This window comes from Hipposideros armiger, unplaced genomic scaffold (assembly GCF_001890085.2).
Source record: "Hipposideros armiger isolate ML-2016 unplaced genomic scaffold, ASM189008v1 scaffold_94, whole genome shotgun sequence".
Taxonomy (NCBI): Eukaryota; Metazoa; Chordata; class Mammalia; order Chiroptera; family Hipposideridae; genus Hipposideros; species Hipposideros armiger.
Window position 1 is genome coordinate 1,555,641 of NW_017731444.1, and position 23,389 is coordinate 1,579,029.

A 23,389-nucleotide genomic window follows, 5' to 3' on the forward strand; every position below is an offset into this window, starting at 1 on the left:
AGATTTCTTTAACAGAGGAGTATGGCTAGTAATAATAATAGCACACACTTATAGCGCTTACTCTGCCAGATGCTGTTCTAAGTCTTCACATATTTAATCCTTACAACAACCTAATGAGATAGAAATGTAACGGAGATTTGTGTGCTGATTTGTATGCCACAGATTGCAAATCATTTTTTAGCTCTAATAGACTGTGTGTGTTTGTGGTGTGGTGTGGTGTGGTGTGTTGTTGTGTGGGGTGTGTGTGGGGTGTGTGTGTGGTGTGTATGTGTGAGTGTATGTGTGAGTGCGTGTGTATGTGTGTTAGTATGTGTGTGTGTGTGTACCTGTATAATCTTTAGTGTTGCAACATACAAGACATGTCATCGGCAAACAGAAAGGGTTTTACTTCTTCCTTTCCCATTTGAATGCCTCTTATTAATTTTTCTTGTCTAATTGCTTTTCCTGGAACTTTCATTATTGTGTTGAATATTAGTGGCAAAAGTGGGCAACCCTGTCTTGTTTGTGATCTTAGGGAAAAACTTCAGACTTTCACCATCAAGGATGATATTAGATGTGGGTTTTCATATGTAATATTATAAATCTGTGGAAGTTTCCATCTATTCGTAGGTTACTGATTTTTTTTTATCATGAAAAATGCTGAGTTTTGTCAAATGCTTTTTCTGAAGCAAATGAGATGATCACATAGTTTTTCTTCTCTTCATTCTATTAATGTAGTATAATATATTATTTGGTTTTTGTATGTTGAATCATCCTTATATTCGAAGGGTGAATCTCAATTAAAACCATTTCCATTGTTTTAGCACACTGTTGAATTTGGTTTGCTAATGTTGTGTTGAAGTTTGTTGCATCAGTATACACAAGAGATATCTGTCTCTAGTTTTCTTATAGTGCATTTGTCTGGTATTGTTATCAGGAAAATGTTGGCCTGAGGAGAAATTTCAGAATGACTCTGAATAAGTTAAGATGTCTTTCTTCATATTAAATTATTTTGTACAGTTTGAAGAGGATTAGTGTTAGTTTTCCTTTAAATGTTTGGTAGAATTTACCCAGGAGGCCAAGTGGTCCTGGGCTTTCCTTTGTTGGGAGATTTTTTATTATTGATTCACTATCCTTACTAGTTATAGGTCTATTCAGATTTCCTATTTCATCATGATTCAGTCTTGGAAGTTATGTGTTTCTAGAAATTTGTCTATTTTATCTGGGTTACCCAATTTATTGGTGTATAATTATTGATAGTACTCTATTGTAATCTTTTTTATTTCTGTAAAATTGTTAGGAGTGTCTGATTTTAGTTACTTGTGTCTTCTCTGTTTTTCTTAGTCAATCTTACTAAAGGTTTGTGAATTGTGTTGTGTTTTTGAAGAATCTTCATGATTTGTTGATTTTCTCTATTGTTTCTCTATTCACATTTTATTTCTGCACTAATTTTTTTTATTATTTCCTTCCTTCTGCTACCTTGTTTTCAATTTATTTTTGCTTCTTTTTTCTAATTTCTAAAGGTATATAGTGAAGTTACTGATTTAAGATCTTTTCCCTTTTTAAATGTCTGCGTTTACAGCTATAAAGTTACCTCTACCACCTCTTTTGCTGCATCATAGGTTTCTGTATGTTGTGTTTTCATTCTCAGTAGCCTCAAAATATTCACTAAATATTCTTGTGATTTCTTCTTTGACTATTGGTATTTTTGGTGTGTTGTTTGATTTCTCTGTATTTGTGAATATCTCATGTAACTTCTAAATTGGTTTCTACTTTTATTTTACAAACTGTTACATCACTGCACTGCTAGAATGATTCTTCTACAAATGCAAATAAGTTGTCTTGCCATTCATACTGTGTGACATTGCCCCATTTATAGGTTTTTTGTTATAGCAACTGGTTTGTATAACAGTCAAGAGAGATGTGTGTGGTAACAGAACAATAGTCTCCCCACAAAGACGCCCATGTCCTATCACCCCGAAACTGGGAATATTTTACTTCATATGGCAAAACAGATTTTGGAGAAGTGAGTTATGATTCTTGGCATGGAAAGTGTTTCCTGGATTATCAGGTTGATACTAAAAAATCCCATGGGTCCCTATGAAAAAAAGGGACAAAAGTCAAGTTAATAGGAGAAGTGAAAATGGAAACAAGAGGTTGGAGTGATGGGAAGATGGGAACCCTAAGAAAAGGAATGCAGACAGCCTCAAGAATTTGGAAAGGCAAGAAAATGCAAAAGGAATAAAGCTTCACTGACACAGAATTTAGCCCAGAAACACAAATTTGGCATTCTGGTCTCCAGAGCTATGAGGTAATAAATTTCTGTTGTTTTAAGGCATGAGGTATTTTGTATTTTCTTAAAGCAGCCTTAGGAAACTAATATAACATAATTATGCTATGGGGGGTCGGGGGGATTCTCAGGAACTTGAAATAATGTTTCACACTCTATTTACACGACAAGCTCATTGTGTGTTGGGAGCTCCGCACATCACTGTCACTCAGGTTTCCAGGCTGATGGAGCAGACACATCACAACACGTGGAACTTTGTGGAAGAGGGAAGTCGATCCACAGATGTTCTTGCAGTTAAACGCATATCCCACAAATACATTCATCACCTCTGCTCGCAGCTCAGTGGTCTCAGAGTTCTCATTATGCCACCCGATGCAAACATCCAAAATTACAACTCTCCATGACCCCATCAAGTGGAGAGGCAGAAATATTTGAGGAAGTATGACACCTCCGGAGAGGGCTCAGCACTCACACCCATTCTCTGCCACATCACTTAAACCTCTCTGTGCCTCAGTTTCCTCATTTGTAATGGGTCTCACTTACAGGCTTATTGTGAGGGTTCCACACGATGACACACGCAATGTACTGAGCTCAAGGCCCACACATGGAGTGGGCTCAGTCAGTGAAAGCTGTTGCTGATGAACACTTGACAAAACCTACAGGATCACATAAGGATGAATAAATACCTGCTTTGTTTCCCTCCAGGAGTGGCAGGTGAGAAGGAGCTGCAGGTGATTCAGCCTGAGAGGTCGGTGTCCGTTGAAGCCGGAGAGACGGCCACTCTGAACTGCACCGCGACCTCCGTGTCCCCCTTGGGGCCCTTCCGGTGGTTCAGGGGGAAAGGGTCAGGCCGGGAGTTAATCTACAGTTTCCCACGAAGTGAGGCAATTAACTTCCCTCGAGTAACAAATGCTGCAGACTCCAGAAAGAGGAACAACACTGACTATTCCATCCACATCAGTAACATCAGCCCAGCAGACACCGGTACCTACTACTGTGTGAAGTTCCGGGACCAAGACCCTGTCTATAAGGAGTTTAAGTCTGGAGCAGGCACTCGGCTCACTGTGAGTGGTGAGTATGGTTGGGATCCTTCATCCCTGATGTGTGACAACAAGTCGATAAGAGCAGCCTCTGTTATTTGAGCAACAAATAAGAATCAGGTGTCAAACGGGTTGTGTATAGTCATGATCTGGTTCATGGTCTGTTTCACCCCTTCTGCAGATCAGGGACACTGAGGCCTGGAAAGGTTGTGCTATTTGCTCAGGCCCCACGGCTGGTAAATGGTGGGAAAAGTCTAGAATCATCACCTGCCTGGCTCCACAGTCTGTGCCTTTTCCAATCCCATCCAGCCCCTTGGTTCCAGTAATGAGGGAGCTGAGAGTCTGAGTGACTTGCCCGTCATGGGCTGACCTCACCGCTGCCTCCAGAGAGAGCTCCCCTCAGTGTAGCCGGGCTTCTCCTTACTGACACTCACTGAGCACCCGCTGTGGGCCTGGCTCTGCTCTGGGTGCTGTGACAGCTGCAGTGAACAGAGCAGGCAAAGCCTCCTCTTCCATGAGCTTCGTTCTCTTCCCTCCAGGGAGGAGAAATCCACCTGGAGGCAGGGAGGAGGAGAACGTGTTTCTTTATTTCAACTTGAGAACCATCACACTGAGAAGAAATTCCTAAGAGCCACAGAACCGTATTTGCTCTGACAGCCCTGGTTGGAGGAGGTGCGCATGGGCAGGTCACTCGCCGTGGCTCTCTTCAAATAAAAATCTTGTACTTTAGGGACTGAGTCACAAAGTCACTGAAGCCTCTGACCAGAACTGGGTCATCTCACAGTATGTCTCACCCAGGGAAGAGAATCCCCATGTGAGTGACTTAGGGATCACGCCACTGAAGCAGTAAGATGCTTATGTAGGATTTTCTGCCATAAGCCCAGGATCCTGAATCCTGGAATGAGTGTTGGCACACAGAGGACCTTTAAAACATCCAGCCCAACCCCCTATGTACATAATGGAAGCCTAAGGCCAAGGAGTGACAGAGATCTGGTCAAGACGGCAGAGTAGGTAAAATCTGTGCTAACCTATCCTCATGACCACAACAAAATTACAACTAAACTACAAAACACCCATCACTGAGAATCACTTGATCTATCTGAACCAAAACCTACAACCAATGGCCCCTCTAATGGCTCCTCCTGTCTCTTATTTACAGGCCCAGCTATGTCTACTGAATTCCTCACTGCTTTCCTCCTAGGCTCAAAGGTGCTGCTGGCAGCTGGTGTCTCTGCCATCTATGTCCACAGGAAGCTGAGGGCCTGACTGTAAGTTCCTGGGCAGGGAGGGCAGGCCAAGGGCTGTCCCACAGGGGCCAGGTCAGGAGGAGGGGCCATCCCACAGGTCACACAGGGTCAGGGCCCAAGTGGAGTTAAGAGAATGTGACACACATCTCTCAACACCTTCAGGTGTCTCAGGGATCCCACTAAGAAGTTTCAACTCTGAGGAAGTGTGTGGGTTACTGTAAGAGATAGACCCGATCAAGGAAGTTCAAGGGTGTCCACTGCGTCGTACGGCCTCTGTGGAGGAAGTGGGCAGATGGGGCTGAATGAGTGGCAGCTGAGTGGGTAGTTTCTTTGGAGACCATCTCTAGATTATTTATTCACTCAGGCTTCTTCGGACCAAAAGAATCCACATTTTCAAGTAATGTTGAGAAGTCCGGGATTGGCTGCGTTGAGGGCTGTTCCCCCTCTGAACCTGTGTGTGACAGAGTGGAAGGGATGGAATGGGGGATTATGACCTGGGAAGGAAGGCTGAGGTGGCAGAGCCCTTTCTCGGGTGCTGCTTTTCCTCTCATGACAGGCGTCCCAGGAGGAGGACAGCTGGGGACATAGGAGACATACTGCGAACATTTCTTGAATGATGAGCAGATATTTAAATGTTGATGCGTTTCCCACAGCCCCTCCCTTGCTCCCCTCCCTTGCTCCCCCTGAGCCTCTGCTGCCCCTTCTCTTCCCTAGAGGCCCACCTTAGAGAAAGAGCCATTAGAAGCTCCCCAGACTCTGCTTTAAATGCCTCCCTTTTCCAGAGACCTGCCTGCCCACAGACTCCTGCTGCTCCACTCACAGTCCTTGATGCCCCCAGAGCTGGGTCTTCATACACGATCCTCTCAGAGTCACACACACACACACACACACACACACACACACACACACACACACGGACTCCCAAAATACCAGCTGCTCCGTTACACCATACACATGACTTGAATGTTATGGGAGGGGAAAATGGCTGTTGACAATGGAGGTAATGGAAGGTGCTGTGACAAAGTCACATCATCATCAACCTCGGAGCCAGAGGATTGAAAGCAATACTATGACCAAGTTGTACAATCTGATCTAGTGAGGTAGTCACATTAATTAATTTTGGAATTGGCTCAATAATGAATATGCTTTTTTATGTTTTTTTGGTAGCTCCTTAAGGATATGTAGCTGGGGAACAGCACTTTCAGGTAAGCTGAGAATTCCTGAAATGACATTTCAACTGGGAGCTGGGGCAGGAGGCAGCCCTGTGTTCGGGGCTGCACTAGTCTGGATGGAGTTTGTCTTTAGCTGGAAAGGGCGAGGCTAGAGAATCTTGATTCAGATACTCAATAGTCTCACTTTTCTTGCCTACTTTAATATATTTTCTTGATTACATGTTTTTTCACTTACTGTATACCTTACGTATTATTTGTAGAGACTTTAAGTAATTTTTCAAAATAGACTCTCAGTTAATATGTGTTGAATGAAGGAAGTAATGAATTATTTCCTTTCTATTTTCCGGGGGTTAAAATATCCTTTTTTCTGTGGAATGGTATTACAGCAACTGACAGGTAACTTGAAAATATTTCTCCTAGGAAAAATAAAGTATATAGTTATTTTTCAAAAATTTTGTTCACCTATGACCAAGCGTAGGAATCTCTGGACAAAATGATTCGTTAAAGACCACATAATCCTGTGATCCATCAGGCACTGAGTATGGACGTGTTTAAAGTTATTTAGACAAATCAGAGTGCAGATGTGTTCCCTCTGAAATCTTGTAAGGCAGAGACCTGGGTTCAGATACTGGAAAACACAGATCAGCTACATACTAAGAGCCAATTTTCTCATCCATAAAGTAGAAATCATGCTACCTCAGAGGATTGTGGTGGCTTTAAGGAGAGAGCAATGTAAGAGAGCACACAGGGTCTGGAAGAAGACTGTGTATGATATACATCTTTTTGATTCTTTGTATCTTGTGGAACTTATACCATTTGTTTTGCAGCACTGTGAAGTCACGACATTGAAAGTCTTTCCAGTGTCCTGGCTGCCTAAAGATGTTCCCAAATTTTCTGGGAAAATTCCCCCCTTTTGTATGCTGCCATCTGGACCCAAGAATCTCTTTAAAGATAGCAAGAGCAATATTTGCTTCAAGTTACAGACATTCTCACTGGAATGGGGGAAAACTGGAACAAATCCTAATGTAATTGAAACCGGACTCTACTGAAACTAGATGCAATAGGTTTTTTTTTCTTTTTAAGAGATAACAGCAGGCTTCCTCACAGAGCCCTACGGACCACAAGACCAAGCCAGATCACCACTCCCAGAGGCCTGCCCAGGCACAGAAAGCCAACAAATGAACTCCAACTAAACTTGATGAGGGCCTGAACCAAAATTTTCTTCTAGCCAGAAACTGTATCCAGATCTGGTCCTTGTGTACATATTCAGAGAGAGGGGTGCTCAGAAATGTGCACTTATCCAGGCACCTAGATCCCACCCAATCAACCCTTGCCAACTTGGAATTCCTTTACACTTTCTCTCACCTCCCCCATTTTCTAGATGACTTAGTTCCAAGATTGTCTAATCAACACTCTCAAATTAGAATTAATAAATATGTATAGTTTCTTTTTACCATTGTTCCGTAAATTTTCTCTAAGTCTTTATTCAGGGAGTCTGATGTGAGCTTCCAGTCTCCTCATTTAGCAGCTGGATGAATAATTCTTTTCTGTGTGAAAACCTGATTCGTCAGACTTGGCTTCTCTGTGCCCAATGGGCATCAAACTCACCAACGTTGTTGGTAACACAATGACTTCAAAAAATAAGTTTCTTGGTGATGTCAGAGAAATGGAGGCAGTGAGGTGGGCTTCCTGAGTTTCCCCTGGAAGTCACCACAGATTGAACAGCTATAACTTATCAGAGGAATATCTGCTCATCACACAGAACAGCTAAGAGACCGGCACGAGGATTACCTGAAGGTGGGCAAACAGGGCGAGAGAGGGAAGAAGGCAGGGAGGTGTGAGGAGACGCAGCCGGCATCCGCAGCTGCTCAGACAGAGGGCCCCAGGAAGCAGACCGGAGGTTGTTACAGCAGCAAGACAAGGGGCTCCCTCCCTACGCCCCACAGTCCTGCCTAGAGTTCAGCATAGAGCACGGTGGTGCCCAGTGTCTGAGGCAGAAGCCTCAGCTCAAAACTGCAGCTGGGCTCTCTCAGACAGAAAGCAAGAACAACTCCTAACCAGGACCCCACTCCCACCCTCTCAGCAATCTTACGCCTGCCCCTCCAGAGTCTTAAGCTAGTCCCTGAACGGAGGAGTAGTGTCAGGTTACAGAGGGGCTGCAACCCTCAGGACATGGAAATAACCAGCTTGCAGCTCTGACCTGGGGAAGAGGCTGCAATGCGTGTGAGACCGCCTATCCAGCCCCCACCTTTCCTGGGCAGCTCCTGGAGGGCAACTCCAGCTGCTGAGTCACAAGCAGGGCTCAGCAGCAGGTGGCACAGGCAGCACTGGGCTTTCAGCAGCTCAGAAATCTCATGCCCTTCACAGGCCCCAGTGGAAAGAACGCCCTAAGACCCAGGAGACCTGAACACAGGGAAGAAGCCCACCTCCTGGTATCTGGCTGCTGTGCTGTCAGCATGTGTCTGTGCAGGCGAGAACGGAAACTGCACTGACTTTGTAAAAACTACCAACTACACCCCGTAGCTCCACTCATTCAAAACTGCATTGTGACGGTAACTCTTGGCACCAGGTGGCCAGCTCTGCCTCCACAAGACGCAGAGGAGTTTTTATACAGCAGAGGACAACCTGGAGATAGCTTGGTGGACTTAAGCCAAGACTGTTGCACTTGTTCTTGTTTTATTCTTTTTCTTTGTTTTTGTTTTTCTATTTTATTATCATTTTACGTTTTTATATATGTATATATATATACATATATATATACATATATGTGTGTGTGTCCATATATATATGTTTGTAGACTTATATGTATATATTTTTTACTCACTTCTGTCTCCCTTGCTTTTTTTTCTTTTCCCTGCTCTACTTTTCCTCTTTTTTTTCCATTTTTCAGTAATTAATTTTTTGTTATTGCTATTTTGTTTGTTGCTTTTCTTTTTTGTATTTTTTATACTTCTGTACATATTGAGTGTTGGTTGTTGTCGGTTGTTTTATGTGTGAGTGTACTCGGGTTTTTTGGTAGTTGTTGTTGTTGTGCTTCTTGATTCATTTTTGTTCTGAAATCGTGCTGCACTAGGGCCCAGCCTAAAGCACAAGAATCATAACATCCAAAGGCAAACTTAGATGAAGCCAGAGCATTATCAGTTTTGACATACAAGAAACACACCCAAAGGGAATTCTCTACAGGCACAAGAGCCCATAGTGGCCAAACCTCATCTGAGGGGTCAACCCTCATAGAGCAGCTCATACACTATGGACATAGCCAATTCTCACAGCTAGTCAGCCTGGGAGTCAACCCCACCTAGTGACAAGTCAAAATCAATCAAAGTCAAACTTCAACAGGAGAAGACACCCAAGGGACACCTCTTGAACACATGCACTGGAGAATAAGCAGACTGAGCAATTCAAATATGAAGGATACATATCACATACTCCAACCAGCAAAGACTGAGAGACCTACGGGATCCACCTAATACATCGAAGCAAGCACAAAGAGTCAGCCAGAATGGGGAAACAAAGAAACACATCCCAAATAAAAGAACAGAAGAAACCTTCAGAATTAGTGGAACTAGCTGAAATAGAGGCAGCCAGCCTATCAGAGGCAGAGATTAGAACACTGATGATAAGAACGTTTAAGGAACTTAGTGAGAACATAAAGAATGATACAGATCATGAAAAACAAGCAGTTAGAACTAGAGAACACAATTACAGAAATAAAGAACACACTCGAAGGAATTACCAGCTGATTTCATGAAGCAGAGGATCAAATCAGTGACTTAGAAGACAAGATAGCAGAGATCACCCAAGCAGTACAAAAAAGGAAAATAGAATAAAAAACAATGAAAATAGTTTAAGAGAACTGTGGGATAACAACCAGTGCAACAACGTGCACATGATAAGAATACCACAAGGAGAAGAGCGGGAACAAAGGACCAAGAACATATTTGAAGTAATAGTGACTGAAAACTTCCCTAACCTGGTGAAAGACATTTTCATACAAGCCCAGGAAGTGCAGAGAGTTCCAACCAAGAGGAACCCAAACAGGCCCACACCAAGACACATTATAGTTAAACTGGCAAGGGTTAAAGACAAAGACAGAATCCTAAAAGCAGCAAGAGACAGACAGCAAGTTACTTACAAGGGCACCCCCATAAGATTATCAGCTGACTTTTCTACAGAAATTCTGCAGGCCAGAAGGGAGTGGCTGGAGGGCTTCAAAGTGATGAAAAACGAAGGCCTACACCCTAGATTGCTTATCCAGCAAGGCTCTCATTTAAAATTGAAGGAGAGATAAAGAGCTTCTCAGAAAAGAATAAGCTAAAGGAATTCATCACCATCAAGCCAGCATTTCAGGAAATGTTAAAAGGGCTTCTTTAAGCAGAAGAAAGAGGAAAACAATCTAACAAATGAAAACCAGAAATACAAACAACAAAATGGCTAAATATGTACCTATCAATAATCACTTAAATGTGAATGGGCTAAATGCTCCAATTAAAAGACATAGAGTGGCTGAGTGTATCAGAAAACAAGACCCTTGCATATGCTGTATACGAGACTCACCTCAGGCCAAAAGACACACACAGGCTGAAAGTAAAGGGATGAAGTAAGATATTCCATGCAAATGGAAATGATAAAAAAGCTGAAGTAGCAATACTTATATTGGGCTAAATAGACTTTAAATTGAAGAATATAATAAAAGACATAGAAGGGCACTACTTAATAATAAAGGAATTGATCCATCAAGAGGACATAACCTTAGTAAACATCTATGCACCTACCATAGGAGACCCTAAATATATAAAACTGTGATGACCAAATAAAGTCAGAGATCAACAGTAACACTATCACAGTAGGGGACTTCAACACACCATTGACAACAAGGGACAGATCCTCCAGACAGGAAATCAATATGGAAACAGCAGCCTTAAATGACATATTAGACCAGGTGGATTTAATCGATATTGTTGGAGCATTTCACCCCCAAGCTACAGAATATATATTCTTCTCAAGTGCACATGGAACATTTTCCAAGATAGACCACATAGTAAGCCACAAAACAAGTCTCAATACAGTTAAGAAACTTGAAATCATATCAAGCATCTTCTCCTACCACAGTGCTATGAAATTAGAAATCAATTACAAGAAGAAAACTGGAAAACACACAAATACAAGAAGGCTGAATAACATGTTACTAAATAATGAATGAGTCAAAAATGAGATTAAGGAAGAAATCAAAAGATTACTCGAGACAAACAAAAATGAAAACACAATAACCCAAAATCTCTGGCATGCAGCAAAAGCAGTCCTAACAGAGAAGCTCATAGCAATGCAGGCCTACCTAAAAAAACAAGAAAAATCTCAAATCAACAGGTTATCCTTACACCTCAGGGAACTGGAAAAAGAACAGCAAAGTAAGCCCAAAGTGAGCACAAGGAAGGAGATAATAAAGACCAGAGTGGAAATAAGTGAAATAGAGACCAGAAAAACAAAACAAAAGATCAATGAAACCAAGAGCTGGTTTTTTGAGAAGATACACAAAATCGAAAAACCTCTAGCCAACTCATCAAGAGAAAAAAAGAAAGAGAGAGAGAGAGAGAGAGAGAGAGAGAAGAAAGAAAGAAAGAAAGAAAGAAAGAAAGAAAGAAAGAAAGAAAGAAAGAAAGGAAGAAAGATTAAGAGAGGACTCAAATTAATGAAATTTGGAATGAAAGAGAAGTGACAACAGACACCACAGAAATACAAAAAAAATAAAATACTGTGAGCAACTATATGCCAACAAATTTGAATCTGGAAGAAATGGATAATTTTCTAGAAACATAAAACCTTCCAAGGCTAACTCAAGAAGAAACGACAAGTCTGAATACACTGGTTAATACTAAGGAAATTGGATCAGTAATCAAAAAGCTCCAAATAAACAAAAGTCCTGGACCAGATGGCTTCACAAGTAAATTTTACCAAACATTCAAAGAAGAATTATCACCTATTCTACTCAAACTATTCCAAAAAGTCCAGAAGGAGGGAAGACTCCCGAACTCTTTTTATGAGGCCACTATCACCCTGATCCCAAAATCAGACAAAGACATCACAAAAAAGAAAACTGCAGGCTGATATCCCTAATAAATACAGATGCAAAAATTCAAAAAAACATTAGCAAACAGAATTCAGCAATACATTAAGAAGATCATACTTACAATCAAGTGGGGTTCATTCCTGGTATGCAAGTTTGGTTCACAAATATCCACAAATCAATTTATTTCATATACCACATCAACAAAATGAAAAATAAAAATTATATGGTCATATCAATAGATGCAGAAAAAAGCATTTGACAAAATACAGCAGCCATTTATGATAAAAACTCTTCGCAAAGTGGGAATAGAGGGGGGATCATATCTCAACATAATAAAGGCCATGTATGACAAACACACAGCTAATATCATACTCAATGGGGAAAAGCTAAAATCATTCCTCTTAAGATCAGGAAGAAGACAAGGTTGCCACTTTCTCCACTTTTATTCAACATAGTTCTGGAAGTTCTAGCCATAGAAATCACATTAAAAAAAAGAAACAAAAGGCATCCACATTGGTAAGGAGGAAGTAAAATTGTCATTATATGCAGATGACATGATACTATACATAGAGAACCCCAAAGACTCCACCAAAAAACTATTGGAACTGATAGATGAATTCAGCAAGGTAGCAGGATACAAAATCAATACTCAGAAATCAGTTGCATTTATATATACCAATAACAAACTATCAGAAGGAGAAATTCAGAAAACAGTCCCATTTACAGTGTCTTCAAGAGCTATAAAATACTTAGGAATAAATTTAACCAAAAAAGTAAAAGACCTGTACTCAGAAAATTATAAGACACTGAAGAGAGAAATTAAAGAAGATAGAAATAAATGGAAATACACACCGTGCTCATGGATAGGAAGCGTTACCATAGTTAAAATGTCCATGCTGCCTAAGGCAATGTATAGATTCAATGCAATTCCTATCAAACTATCAAGCGCATTTTTCACAGAAATAGAAAATATAATCCTAAAATGTATATGGAACCATAAAAGACTCCGAATAGCCTCAGCAATCTTGATAAATAACAAAGTCAGTGGTATCATACTACCGATATAGAATCATACTACAAGGCTACAGTAATCAAAACAGCATTGTACTGGCATTAAAACAGACACATAGTTCAATGGAACAGAATAGAGAGCCCAGAAATTAATTCATTCATATATGGTCATTTAATCTATGACAATGGAAGCAAGAATGTACATTGGAGTAAAGATAACCTATTTAATAAATGGTGCTGGAAAATTGGACTGACACATGCAAAAAAAAAAAAAAATGAAACTGGACCACCTCCTTAAGCCATATAGGAGAACAAATTCAAAATGTATTAAAGACTTACATGTAAGACCTGAAATGATAAAATTCCTAGAAGAAAACAAAGAAAGTACATTTGCAAACATTGCCCTGAGTAATATTTTTACTGATACATCCCCTCGGGCAAGGGAAGTAAAAGAAAAAATAAACATATGGGATTACATCAAACTTAAAAGTTTTTTCACAGCAGATCAAACCATCAATAAACAAAAAGAGAGATTACTAAATAGGAGAAGATTTTGTCAATGATATGTCTGATATGGGGTTAATATCCAAAATTTATAAAACACTCATTCAACTCAACACCAAAAATACAAACAACCCAATTGAAAATGGGCACAGGATATGAAGAGACATTTCTCTAAAGAAGACATACAAGTGGCAAACAAGCTTTTGAAAAAATACTTAACCTCACTAATCATTAGAGAAATGCAAATAAAAACCACAATGAGATACCACTTTACCCCCGTCAGAATGGCTATCATCAATAAATCAACAAACAAGTCCTGGCGAAGTTGTGGACAAAAGGGAACCCTGGTGCACTGTTGGTGGGACTGCAGATTGGTGCGGCCACTATGGAAATCAGTATGGATATATCTCAAAAAACTGGAAATGGCACTACCTTATGACCTAGCAATTCCACTCTTAGGTATCTATCCAGAGAAACCAAAGATGCTAATTCAAGAAAATATATGCACCCTTATGTTTTTTGCAGCACGATTTACAAAAGTGAAGGCTTGGAAACAACCGAAACGCTTATCGATATACGACTGGATTTAAAAATTGTGGTACATTTATACAATGGAGTATTACTCAGTTATAAAGAAGAATGAAATCTTACCGTTTGCAATGATATGGATGGAACTAGAGAACATTATACTAAGTGAAATAAGTCAGTCAGAGAAAGACAAATACCATATGATCTCACTTATATATGGAATCTGAAGAGCTGAATGAATGAGAAATGTAAACAGAAACAGTCTCAGAGGCCCAGAGGAAAAACTGATGATTGCTAGTTGGGATGGGGGTGGGGATGAAGGAGAAGGGGAAGGGCTTAGACAGCATAACTTGGTAACTACAATATTGTCACCAGGATATGAGACAGTTTGGGGAATATAATCAATAATGTAAATATATTGTAGGATGCAGATGGGCACATGTCTTCTTAGGGAGACCACTTCATGGACAGTGTAGATGCCTGACCACTGCACTGTACACCTGAAGCTGAAGCTGAATAATATTGTGTGTCAACTATAATTTAATATATATAGTCACGGGATATGGAATATAGTACAGGGAATAGAGTTTAATGGAATTTTAATAGATATATATGACATCAGAGGGGCAATAGATTGGGGGAGGGGGTTATCACTTTGAGAGGGGTGAAACATATAACTAATACATTGCTTTGTACACCTGAAAATAATAATAAAAAAGTAAAAAATAAGTTTCTTATTTAAAGCCAAGCCAGTCTGGTAGCTAGATGGCGACTTAAGAGACACCTGAACTCACCGAATTGACATCTACTAAGGAAACAATTCCCTTAGAAGGAATCCAGAATATAGCTATGCGACTCATACATGTTGGACAAACAACAAAAAAACCCACATCTAAATAAATAGAGTAAGCTGAGAAACAATGTCATCATAAACCCCACCCATGACAATTGGGAGAGAACTCACACCTTCCATCTTCTCCTAAAGAAATGAAGGATTTCACTCAACATCTTGCACCCAACTTTTAAACTTCCCCCTGAGGGCTAAGCCATCCAATAAGTAGCTCTGAAAGCCAATTGGACTTGAGTCAACAAGACCCACAGGACTATGGAAAACAAAGAAGCAGTTCTCAACAGGCTGGAGAAATTCAGGACAGCTACTCCCCACCCCCACCCAGGACAGTGCACAGAGCCTGCAGAGAGAAATGCCCATCTCCAGTCTTTCCCTGAAGAACGACTCTTTGCTTTTCTTAAAAGCTGCAGCCTGAGGGTCAGGCTCCTTATTTAACACACATCTAGGGGCCAAAAATCCTCTCCAGAGCCCAGGGGTGTGCGTAGGTACCGTCTCCACATTCTCTTCCTGCTGCACTCCAGGTCTTCGGCTCTTCCCTGAAAGGACCTTGTGCACACAATTGGTGCCACAGCTTTTGCGGCTGCTGCTCAGGGGATGCACCCACTGAATGCCTAGTTCTGGTGGCCAGTGAGGCTTATAGTTGTGGATCCCATAGGACTGTAGCGAACAAAAAATGGTTCTTAACTGGCTATTCTATAAAGGCTTAGCTCAGAGACAGCAGTCAGAAACACCCATCTCCCAGCCTTTCCCTGAAAGAGGTCTGTTTGCACACTTTAAAAGCTGCTGCCTGAGGCACCAGCTTCTAATCTGTCTGCAACTAAATGCTGACTTAGATCTTTCTTTCTCTTGGGACACTGAAAGGTCTTGGCAAACCTCCACTGTTGAGCCCCTAAGAACAAAGAGGGCAGCTTGGACATCACAAAGTTTGGAGAGACAAGGAAGAGCAATAACAGGGCTGAATGATAAGAATCATCTCCTACAGGAGACCACTGCATCAAGGCTGGGGGAAGCAGCTCTTCTATCTGATGCACAGAAACCAACACAGAGAGTCAAGGAAAATGAAGAAATGGAGGCATATGTTCCAAACAGAAGAATTAGATAAAACTCCAGAAATACACCTAAATGAAATGGAGATAAGTAATTTCCCTGAGAGTGTTAGAAAATGCTCGTAAAGATCTCACCTGGCCAGGAATACAATGCATGAAAAAAGTGAGAATTTCAACAAAGAGATAATAAATTATAAAATCCCAAACAAAAATTTCAGAGGTGAATACAGTCACTGAAATAAAACATTCAATAGGAAGGTTCCTACAGGAAACTAGATAAACCAGAAGAAAGGATCAGAGAACTCAAAAACAGAAAAGTGGAATACATCCAATCAGAAGATGGTGCAGTGGCTATGGAAGATAGTATAACAGGTCTTCAAAACACTAAAAATTGATCTACCGTAGATCCAGCAATTCCACTTGTGGATCTAAAACCAAAGGATATAAAATCACTATCTGCACCACTATGTTCATGTCATCAATTTTTACCATAGCTCAGAAATGAAACCAACCTAGGTGTTCATCATTGGATGAATTTATTTAAAAAAATGTAGACACACACACACACACACACACACACACACACACTAGAATATTATTCAGCCATTAAAAGGAAGGAAAACCTAGCAATTTCAACAAGTTGGGAGAACCTGGAGGGTATTTTGCTGAGTAAGAGAATTTGCATTAAGAAAGACAAATACTGGGCCGGCCAAGTGGCGCGATGGTTAAGAACTCGCTTGGGATGCCAGAGGGCCCCGGTTCGGATCCCACATATGAGGGCCAGTGACACTGCCCTCCACAGCTAAGATGCTGAACAACAGCTCAACCTGGAGCTGGGCTGCCCTGAGTCGCCGGCGACGGCGTGGGCTGCAGTCCCTGTGGCAGTGGATTGCCATGGGCTACTGTGTGTGGCCAGCAGCCAGCGTGAGCGGCCAGCAGCCAGCGTGAGCGGCCAGCAGCCGCAGTGAGCAGCCGTCCAGAAGCCGGCGACTGATCTGCCTCGCCAGAGAAGAGCGCAATGATGGTGCCAACTTGGGCCAGTGAGGCAACATCCTCCACAACTAGATTGAAGAACAAAAAAACGACAGCAACTTGTCTGTTCCCCTTCCCCCAATTCCCCAGCACTGTTCCCATCCCCCCAATTCCCCAATAAAAATCTTTAAAAAAAAAAGAAAGACAAATACTGTATGATCTCAATTATTGAATCTAAAACAAACAAACAAACAAAAAGACTCATAGATACAGAGAATAGGTTGGTGGTTGTCAGAAGAAGAGGGTGGGCTTGGGGGGAAAGGTGAAGGTGGTCAAATGTACAAATGTCCAGTGACCCCATAAATAATGTCAGGGGATGTAATGTACTATTGGGTTGTCGGAAAAGTCATGATGCATTATTGCAACAGAAAACATAGAAAAAATACATCATGACTTTTCCAACAACCCAATACATTGTGACTATAGTTAACAATACTGTGTTGTACATTTGAAACTTGCTAAAAGAGTAAATCGTAAGAGTTCTCATCACAAGAAAAAAATGTGTACTATGCAAGGTGATGAATATCAACCAAACCTATTGTGGTAGTCCTTTCGCAATGTAAACACATACTAGATCATTATGCTGTACACTTAAACTAATACAATGTTACATGTCAATTATATCTCAATGAAACTGGGCAAAATAAGCCAAACTGTCTCATTTAAAGGATTATTCTTTATTATGTGTTTTTGAAGTTAGAGCTTTTTATTCTGTTATGAAATAATAGTGAAAGTAGAAGATCATTACTTCATTTTAGTTTGTAAAAATAAATGTTAAAGTTGCCAAAATAAAAACTGAAAATCTAACCACTATTTTAAACTCTAAACCATTTTGGCCATGTAAAATTATTACATGATTTTAGACAAGAACTGGAAGCCTCCAATAGATGAGATAGGAAAAGCCTCCAGATTTCTTTCCACAAAACTTTACTACCAAGTCTTATATTACAGTAAGAGAGTCACAGTCTAAATTCTGTCACATACATAAACATTGGCAATCAAATATAAAAACAATGATAGAGCCAGTTCTGTGAGCACAGAGATTTTGAGTTGTCCATTTCTAGTGTTTCTTCTTTTTCCATCCTGACTCAATATACAATTCAGTGCAGTAATAATTATACTCATAATTTTGCCAAATATATCTCTAGAACTTTTTCATCTTGCAAAACTGAAACTCTATAGCCATTAAACAACTCCCATGTCCCCTTCCTTTCAGTCTAGTAACCATGATTTTATCTTCTGTCCCTGAGTATGACTATCCGTGACACCTCATATAAATAGAACATACAGTATTTGTCTTTTTGTGTCTTGCATATCCTCAAGTTTCATCCATGTTGTAGCCTGTGACAAGATGGTAAAGGTGGAACAGAAAGAAAAGCTAAGGATGGATTTCCTTCTATTCAGAATCCCATTCTTTCTTCCATCCATGCATCCAAAATCCAAGCATGCATACAAGCATGCATTCACGCATGCATTCACACTCTCACTCATCATGCATTTACTTATACATGCATCTGATAACCAATAGCTAAATCCTCCTCTGTGGCAGGCCCTGGGCAGAGGACCTCATCCTCAAGGAGCTCCCAGGTTCCCACACTGGACTTCCTACAGTAATTGTCTACTTTCCCTGGGCTGTGTCAGTTGCCCTGCAGTGACAGTGTCCCAGTCTTCACCCTCCTCGGACTTGGTGGTTATATACAGAGTGTATATCTCACCGATCTGGAGAACCAGCAGTTTTCAAGGTAGCTGAGCTACCCATGTCCAAACTGAATAGTGATGAAACCTGCACCCTGGAAAACTTGCGGTTGGTAAATTTGTCATTGCAGAGGTCTGAGAGGTGCTCACCTGTAGAGCACCCCATGACATACCTGCCCATTGAGCAAAATCATACTCTCCACAGAAGCCCACACCACATACAAGCAAATTGGGAACCCAGACAAGCTCATTTCCAGTACTGTGAGCAGCTGGGTCACCTGTGTCTCCTGAGTGGACTCACAGAACCCCAGTAATGGCCCCTTCTCTCCATTGGTATCTAGGTCCAGCTATGCTGCCCTTATCTTTGTAGAGTTCCTTTTGGGCTTTGAGGTGATGCTGGTGATGAGTTTCACAGTCACTTACATCAGCAGGTGGTGGACCCGAAGCAGGTGAGTTGAGGGCAGGCCTTAGTTTTTAGAAAGGGAGGTCAGGCCGTCGTCATGGGCTGGCCAGGTTGTCCAGGGCACGCCCACAATGTCACAGGGTGCCACAAGGCTGATTCAGACTCAAGAGAAAGTTGTAAATACCTATTTTCTCCAAATGTCTTCTTAAATTCTCAGAGTCTTCCAACCCTTGTATGCATTGTGTAGTGCCCTAGGTTTGAAAGTATTCAAATTAAGTTCCTTGGGACCCTGGCGGCGTGAGTCCAAGGGGTGCCGTAGGGATAAAGCTCAAAGTTGTGAGACCCATAGTGCAAACAGTCTGCCCATAAACTGCTATACATTTAGCTTTTCATAGGATGTATCTTAGGAATGAATAAAATATTGTCAAAATCAACTAATAGAATCTTTCTGAGGAAAGTGGCGGTGCTGTCCAGTGGCAAAGATGAATATGGGTATGGAAGAGTTCGGATCTCAGAGAGATGTTGGGTGAAGTGAGTAGGGGCTTCCTCTGATCTGCACCATGAACCTAGACCAAACAGCGTGCCTGCCACATACTAGGAGCTCAATAAATATTTGTGGGATTAATAATGATTTAGTTAGTTGAGTGAATGAATGAATGATTTTCCCTACAGCTTCTGCCTGCCCTGTAATACACTGCCTCCTGCCCTCTCCAAGGGGCTGAAGCGGGGAGAAGCTGCAAGAACCTGCAGGTTGCCTGAGACCCCTGCCCTTTACTTTGCTAGACCCACCTCCATACGGACATGCTCCCTCCACACACCCTCCTGATGGTCCTTCTCTCTGATAATAAAGCTGAGTCAAGGATGGACTTTGATGCAGAGACCTCAGGGAAGTCTGGAGCCAGTGCATTGAGCTTCAAATGGGTCCTGCCTTCATTCAATAGGGAATCAAGCTGTACAAGACAACAAGCTCCCAACCTTTCCTGATCGTGAACAATGCATCATTTTCAGAGCAGATTTTACCCTTATCCAGAGCTTTTCAAGTATGATTTCATTCTAAAACATATATATCTGAAATCATTAAGTTGAATAAATTTTTTCTATGCTGAAATATATAAAGAATAATATAAAAATACCCATGGATGTACCATGTCATTTTTTGTAAAATATTACAGTTTTATACTTTTATAACATTTGCATAAATTCTTAAGCAATATTTAACATTACATTGCATGTTTTAATTTTTATATAAAAGCAATTATATTGTGTATGGCATTCTGGAACTTTATTTTCTTTTTGTATTGTGTACTTTATTCATGTTGATATATGTAACTTCATTTTATTAATTTTTCACTGTTCTCTAGTTTTCTAATGTAAGAATATGCTACAATTCATTGATTCTTCTCATGATGAATATTGAAGCTTTATCTAATGTTTTGCTAGTATAACTTCACAGCAAACATTCTTATCTTCACTTCCTTGGCACATATGAGACAGGCCCTCTTGTTCCTGTAGTGTGGTCAGCAAAGCAGCAGTGTTGGTATCATATGGGAGCTTCTGTTATATAAAAAGTGTTTTCAATATTTTATTAAGTTTTGCTCTTTCCATTTATGTCTTTGATCTAGCTATATTTTCCTGGTGGGTGTGTGTGTGTGTGTGTGTGTGTGTGTGTGTGTGTGTGTGTCTGTGTGTGTGTGGGTGTGTGTGTGTGTGTGTGTGTGTGCGTGTGTGTGTGGTTTAGGAGGTAGAGATCATTTTTCTTCTTCCACAAGGATAAATTATCCAGCCCTCAAAGATCCACACTGCCACATTTGCCATACATCACGTTTCCATAAATACGTGGTTCTTTTTATAAGCTCTCTGTTCCATTGAGCTACTTGTCACTCTCTGTCAGAGCGACCATGTCTTAGGTAGCTTTATAATAAGTTTACATACCCTTTTTGGGCAAATAGTCCCACCTTTTTTTGTTATACAAAATCGTGTGTGTTTTTTTACCCAAGTATATTTTAGAATCACTTTGTCAAGTTCTATAAAAAACTCTTTAGGAATTATTATTTGATTGCATTGAACTTATATATTAATTTGGGCCTGTCCAAGTCTCTCTGAAACCATTAAGATGATTAACTCCTCACAACGCAACTGCCTTAACTTCCTGCTTCTATTTCACAATCTAAAAGCAGGAACTGTTTAGAATCTAGAATCAAGTGACTGTCTCACAGCCATTTCAGCCCATCCTAGACACTTCTTGTTATATCACAGGAGGCGGGGCTTCACTCCTCTCACAGAGCAGAGAGTGCAGGTTCTCCAGCCCACATGTGGACAGAGCCGCCTGCTCAGGCCTCCAGGATGACCATCCCTGCCTCCTGGCCCCGCCCTCCTCCTTGCCTGCTGCTGACTCTACTGCTGGGACTCACAGGTGAGCACTCCTTGGGTTAGAATTCCCTCCCCCTGCCCCTGGACCCCTCCTTGTCCAGGAAAACAGGGGTGTGTCATTCAGGGCTGCCACAGAAGGCCAAGGACTGGGGATTATCTGAGAGCATGAAATAGGAGATGTGAGCATTGTCGCCATGACCTGCACCTGTTACCAGAAGCATCAAAACAGATGATGCTTCAAACCACAGCAGCGACAACTTTGTGTGGACTGACTCATCTAATGTCCACAAAACACCTCTGTGTGATACTTATGTCTCTTATCCCCGATTTACAGATGGGGAAACTGAGGCAGAGAGAGTAGCTTATTCAGTGTCACCTATGTAAGGCAGTGGTTCAGCCAGGATTCAAGCCCAGGCTCACCAGCTCCACAGGTCATTTTTTAACTAGGTTATACTATTTGACTTCTCAGTGGAGACTGAGTGTAGAAAAGGCAGAAAACACAGATAAGCAAATAAAAGAATTGTCACCGCCCATCAGACCACTCACAGACACCAGAGTTCAAATTGTGCTTTGTGTACTTGTGAGCTTTTTATTAATGATGTATTGGATGGTTCCTATGTATCATTGTTTTTATTGAGCATTTAATATGTATTATAATTTCATTTATTCCTTAAAACAACCTGCATATTAGCATGCTAGGATATAGTTTTATAGATATTTGTCAATGCATGTATTTATGTGTGTTTATGTATGAGTACAGTGAGTGTGAAGAAGTGCACACACACACACACACAAACACACACACACACACACACACACGTGCTTGCAGGCAGGATATTTGAAAAGGCATTATAATTGTTCTCTTCAAACAATTTTTCAGCCACATGAAATGCACAGACATACGTTTACTTCTTCCTGTTTCTCAGCCACCCTCTCCTTCTTACTTGTGTAAATTTACCCCTACTCTCCCTCAGACTCTTAAGACAAGCAAGCTTTGCTCTTGGTAAAATGAGCAGAACTTTGTGCATTAGTATCTTGGGGCCCCTCTTTCATGTTGGATAGGGGTGAGGAGGAAAGAAGTGGATAAAAGATACAGGGACTGCTGCATGTATGATCTATATCAGGAGTTATATCCATATCCATGCTCATAACTATATCTATATCAGTATCCACATCATCTAATGTCAGTTAAAGCCTCAAAGTTCCAGGAAGTATAATGAGTAATAACTTTTCAATTTCTTGAAACCCACCACACACAGACACGATTGGAAATGCCTAGGGCTGTTATCTCATTTGACCATTGTATCCAAGGTAGATCCTCTAGTCACTCCCACCTACAGGAAAGAACATAGAAGCACAGAGAGCTTCAGGGTCACTCCATGGTAAATGGTAGAGGTAGGATTTGAACTCATGGAGTCTGATCTTACAGGTCTGGGGTTGAACAATTATGCTACTTCCAATCCGTGAGATTTCTGCTGCTTTTGCTATTGGGTGTGGGGAAGGGTGTGTGGGGGGAAAGAGCGTTTGTGGTTTTCTGCTCCTGGGCTCTTCTGCTTCCTGCGTCTTCACAAGATGCTTGTTTTTCGCAAAGTCATCTGGGTGGGAAACACAGTTTCTCACATAATTTCCACAGATCTATCCACTTAAAATCGGTTGCAGGGTCGCAGGGAGGTGTTGCACTGGGAAATTCACACACCATACAAATACTTATTGGATACCTACTATGTGCCAGGAACTGTGATAGGAACTTGGGGTGTGTTGGTGAATAAAAGAGACAAAATAGCTGCTCACATTGAGCCCATGTCCTACGGGGGAAATGAGATTAGCCAAAAAACATAATAAATAAGTAAATAATATAGTATATTAGAAAGTGATGAATGTTAAGGAAAACATTTAGGTATCGCTGGATTAGAAAATTGGGGACATCTGTAAAGTGGGATGTATTTTGAACAGGGCAATTGAGTAAGCATCACTGAGAAAGGAAGTTTGAGCAAAGATTAAAAGAAGGTGGAAATAGGCCGGCCAAATGGCACATTGGTTAGGAGATGGCTTGGGACGCCAGCTCTGAGCAGCAGGACCCCGGTTCGGATCCCACATGAGGGCCAGTGACACTGCGCCCTCTACAGCTAAGATGGTGAACAACAGCTCGACCTGG

At 41.2% G+C, this 23,389-nt stretch overlaps 3 protein-coding genes across 6 annotated transcripts in view; all 3 read left to right on the forward strand.

Annotated features, from left to right (window-relative positions):
• LOC109384418 (signal-regulatory protein beta-1-like) overlaps positions 1-23,389 on the forward strand; it is a 239,663-nt gene that overhangs the window by 96,449 nt on the left and 119,825 nt on the right. The gene's annotated exons all lie outside the window — the stretch shown is intronic.
• Positions 1-23,389, forward strand: part of LOC109384419 (signal-regulatory protein beta-1-like) — a 95,378-nt gene that overhangs the window by 4,825 nt on the left and 67,164 nt on the right. The window contains exons 2-5 of one of the 3 annotated variants that reach the window (XM_019645752.1): positions 2,975-3,340; positions 4,511-4,577; positions 5,724-5,761; positions 6,556-6,626. In XM_019645752.1, coding sequence (XP_019501297.1) covers positions 2,975-3,340; positions 4,511-4,575 — 431 coding nt within the window. In that variant the 3' untranslated portion in view covers positions 4,576-4,577; positions 5,724-5,761; positions 6,556-6,626. Of the gene's footprint in view, positions 1-2,974; positions 3,341-4,468; positions 4,578-5,723; positions 5,762-6,555; positions 6,627-23,389 lie in introns of those variants that run through there. The other 2 variants (XM_019645750.1, XM_019645751.1) reach the window with 2 other exon arrangements.
• The window catches only part of LOC109384421 (signal-regulatory protein beta-1-like), a 13,232-nt gene continuing 10,937 nt past the window's right edge, over positions 21,095-23,389 (forward strand). For both annotated transcript variants that reach the window (XM_019645753.1, XM_019645754.1), the window contains exon 1: positions 21,095-21,277. In XM_019645753.1, the coding sequence (XP_019501298.1) occupies positions 21,175-21,277 (103 nt within the window). In that variant the 5' untranslated portion in view covers positions 21,095-21,174. The remainder of the gene's footprint in view (positions 21,278-23,389) is intronic.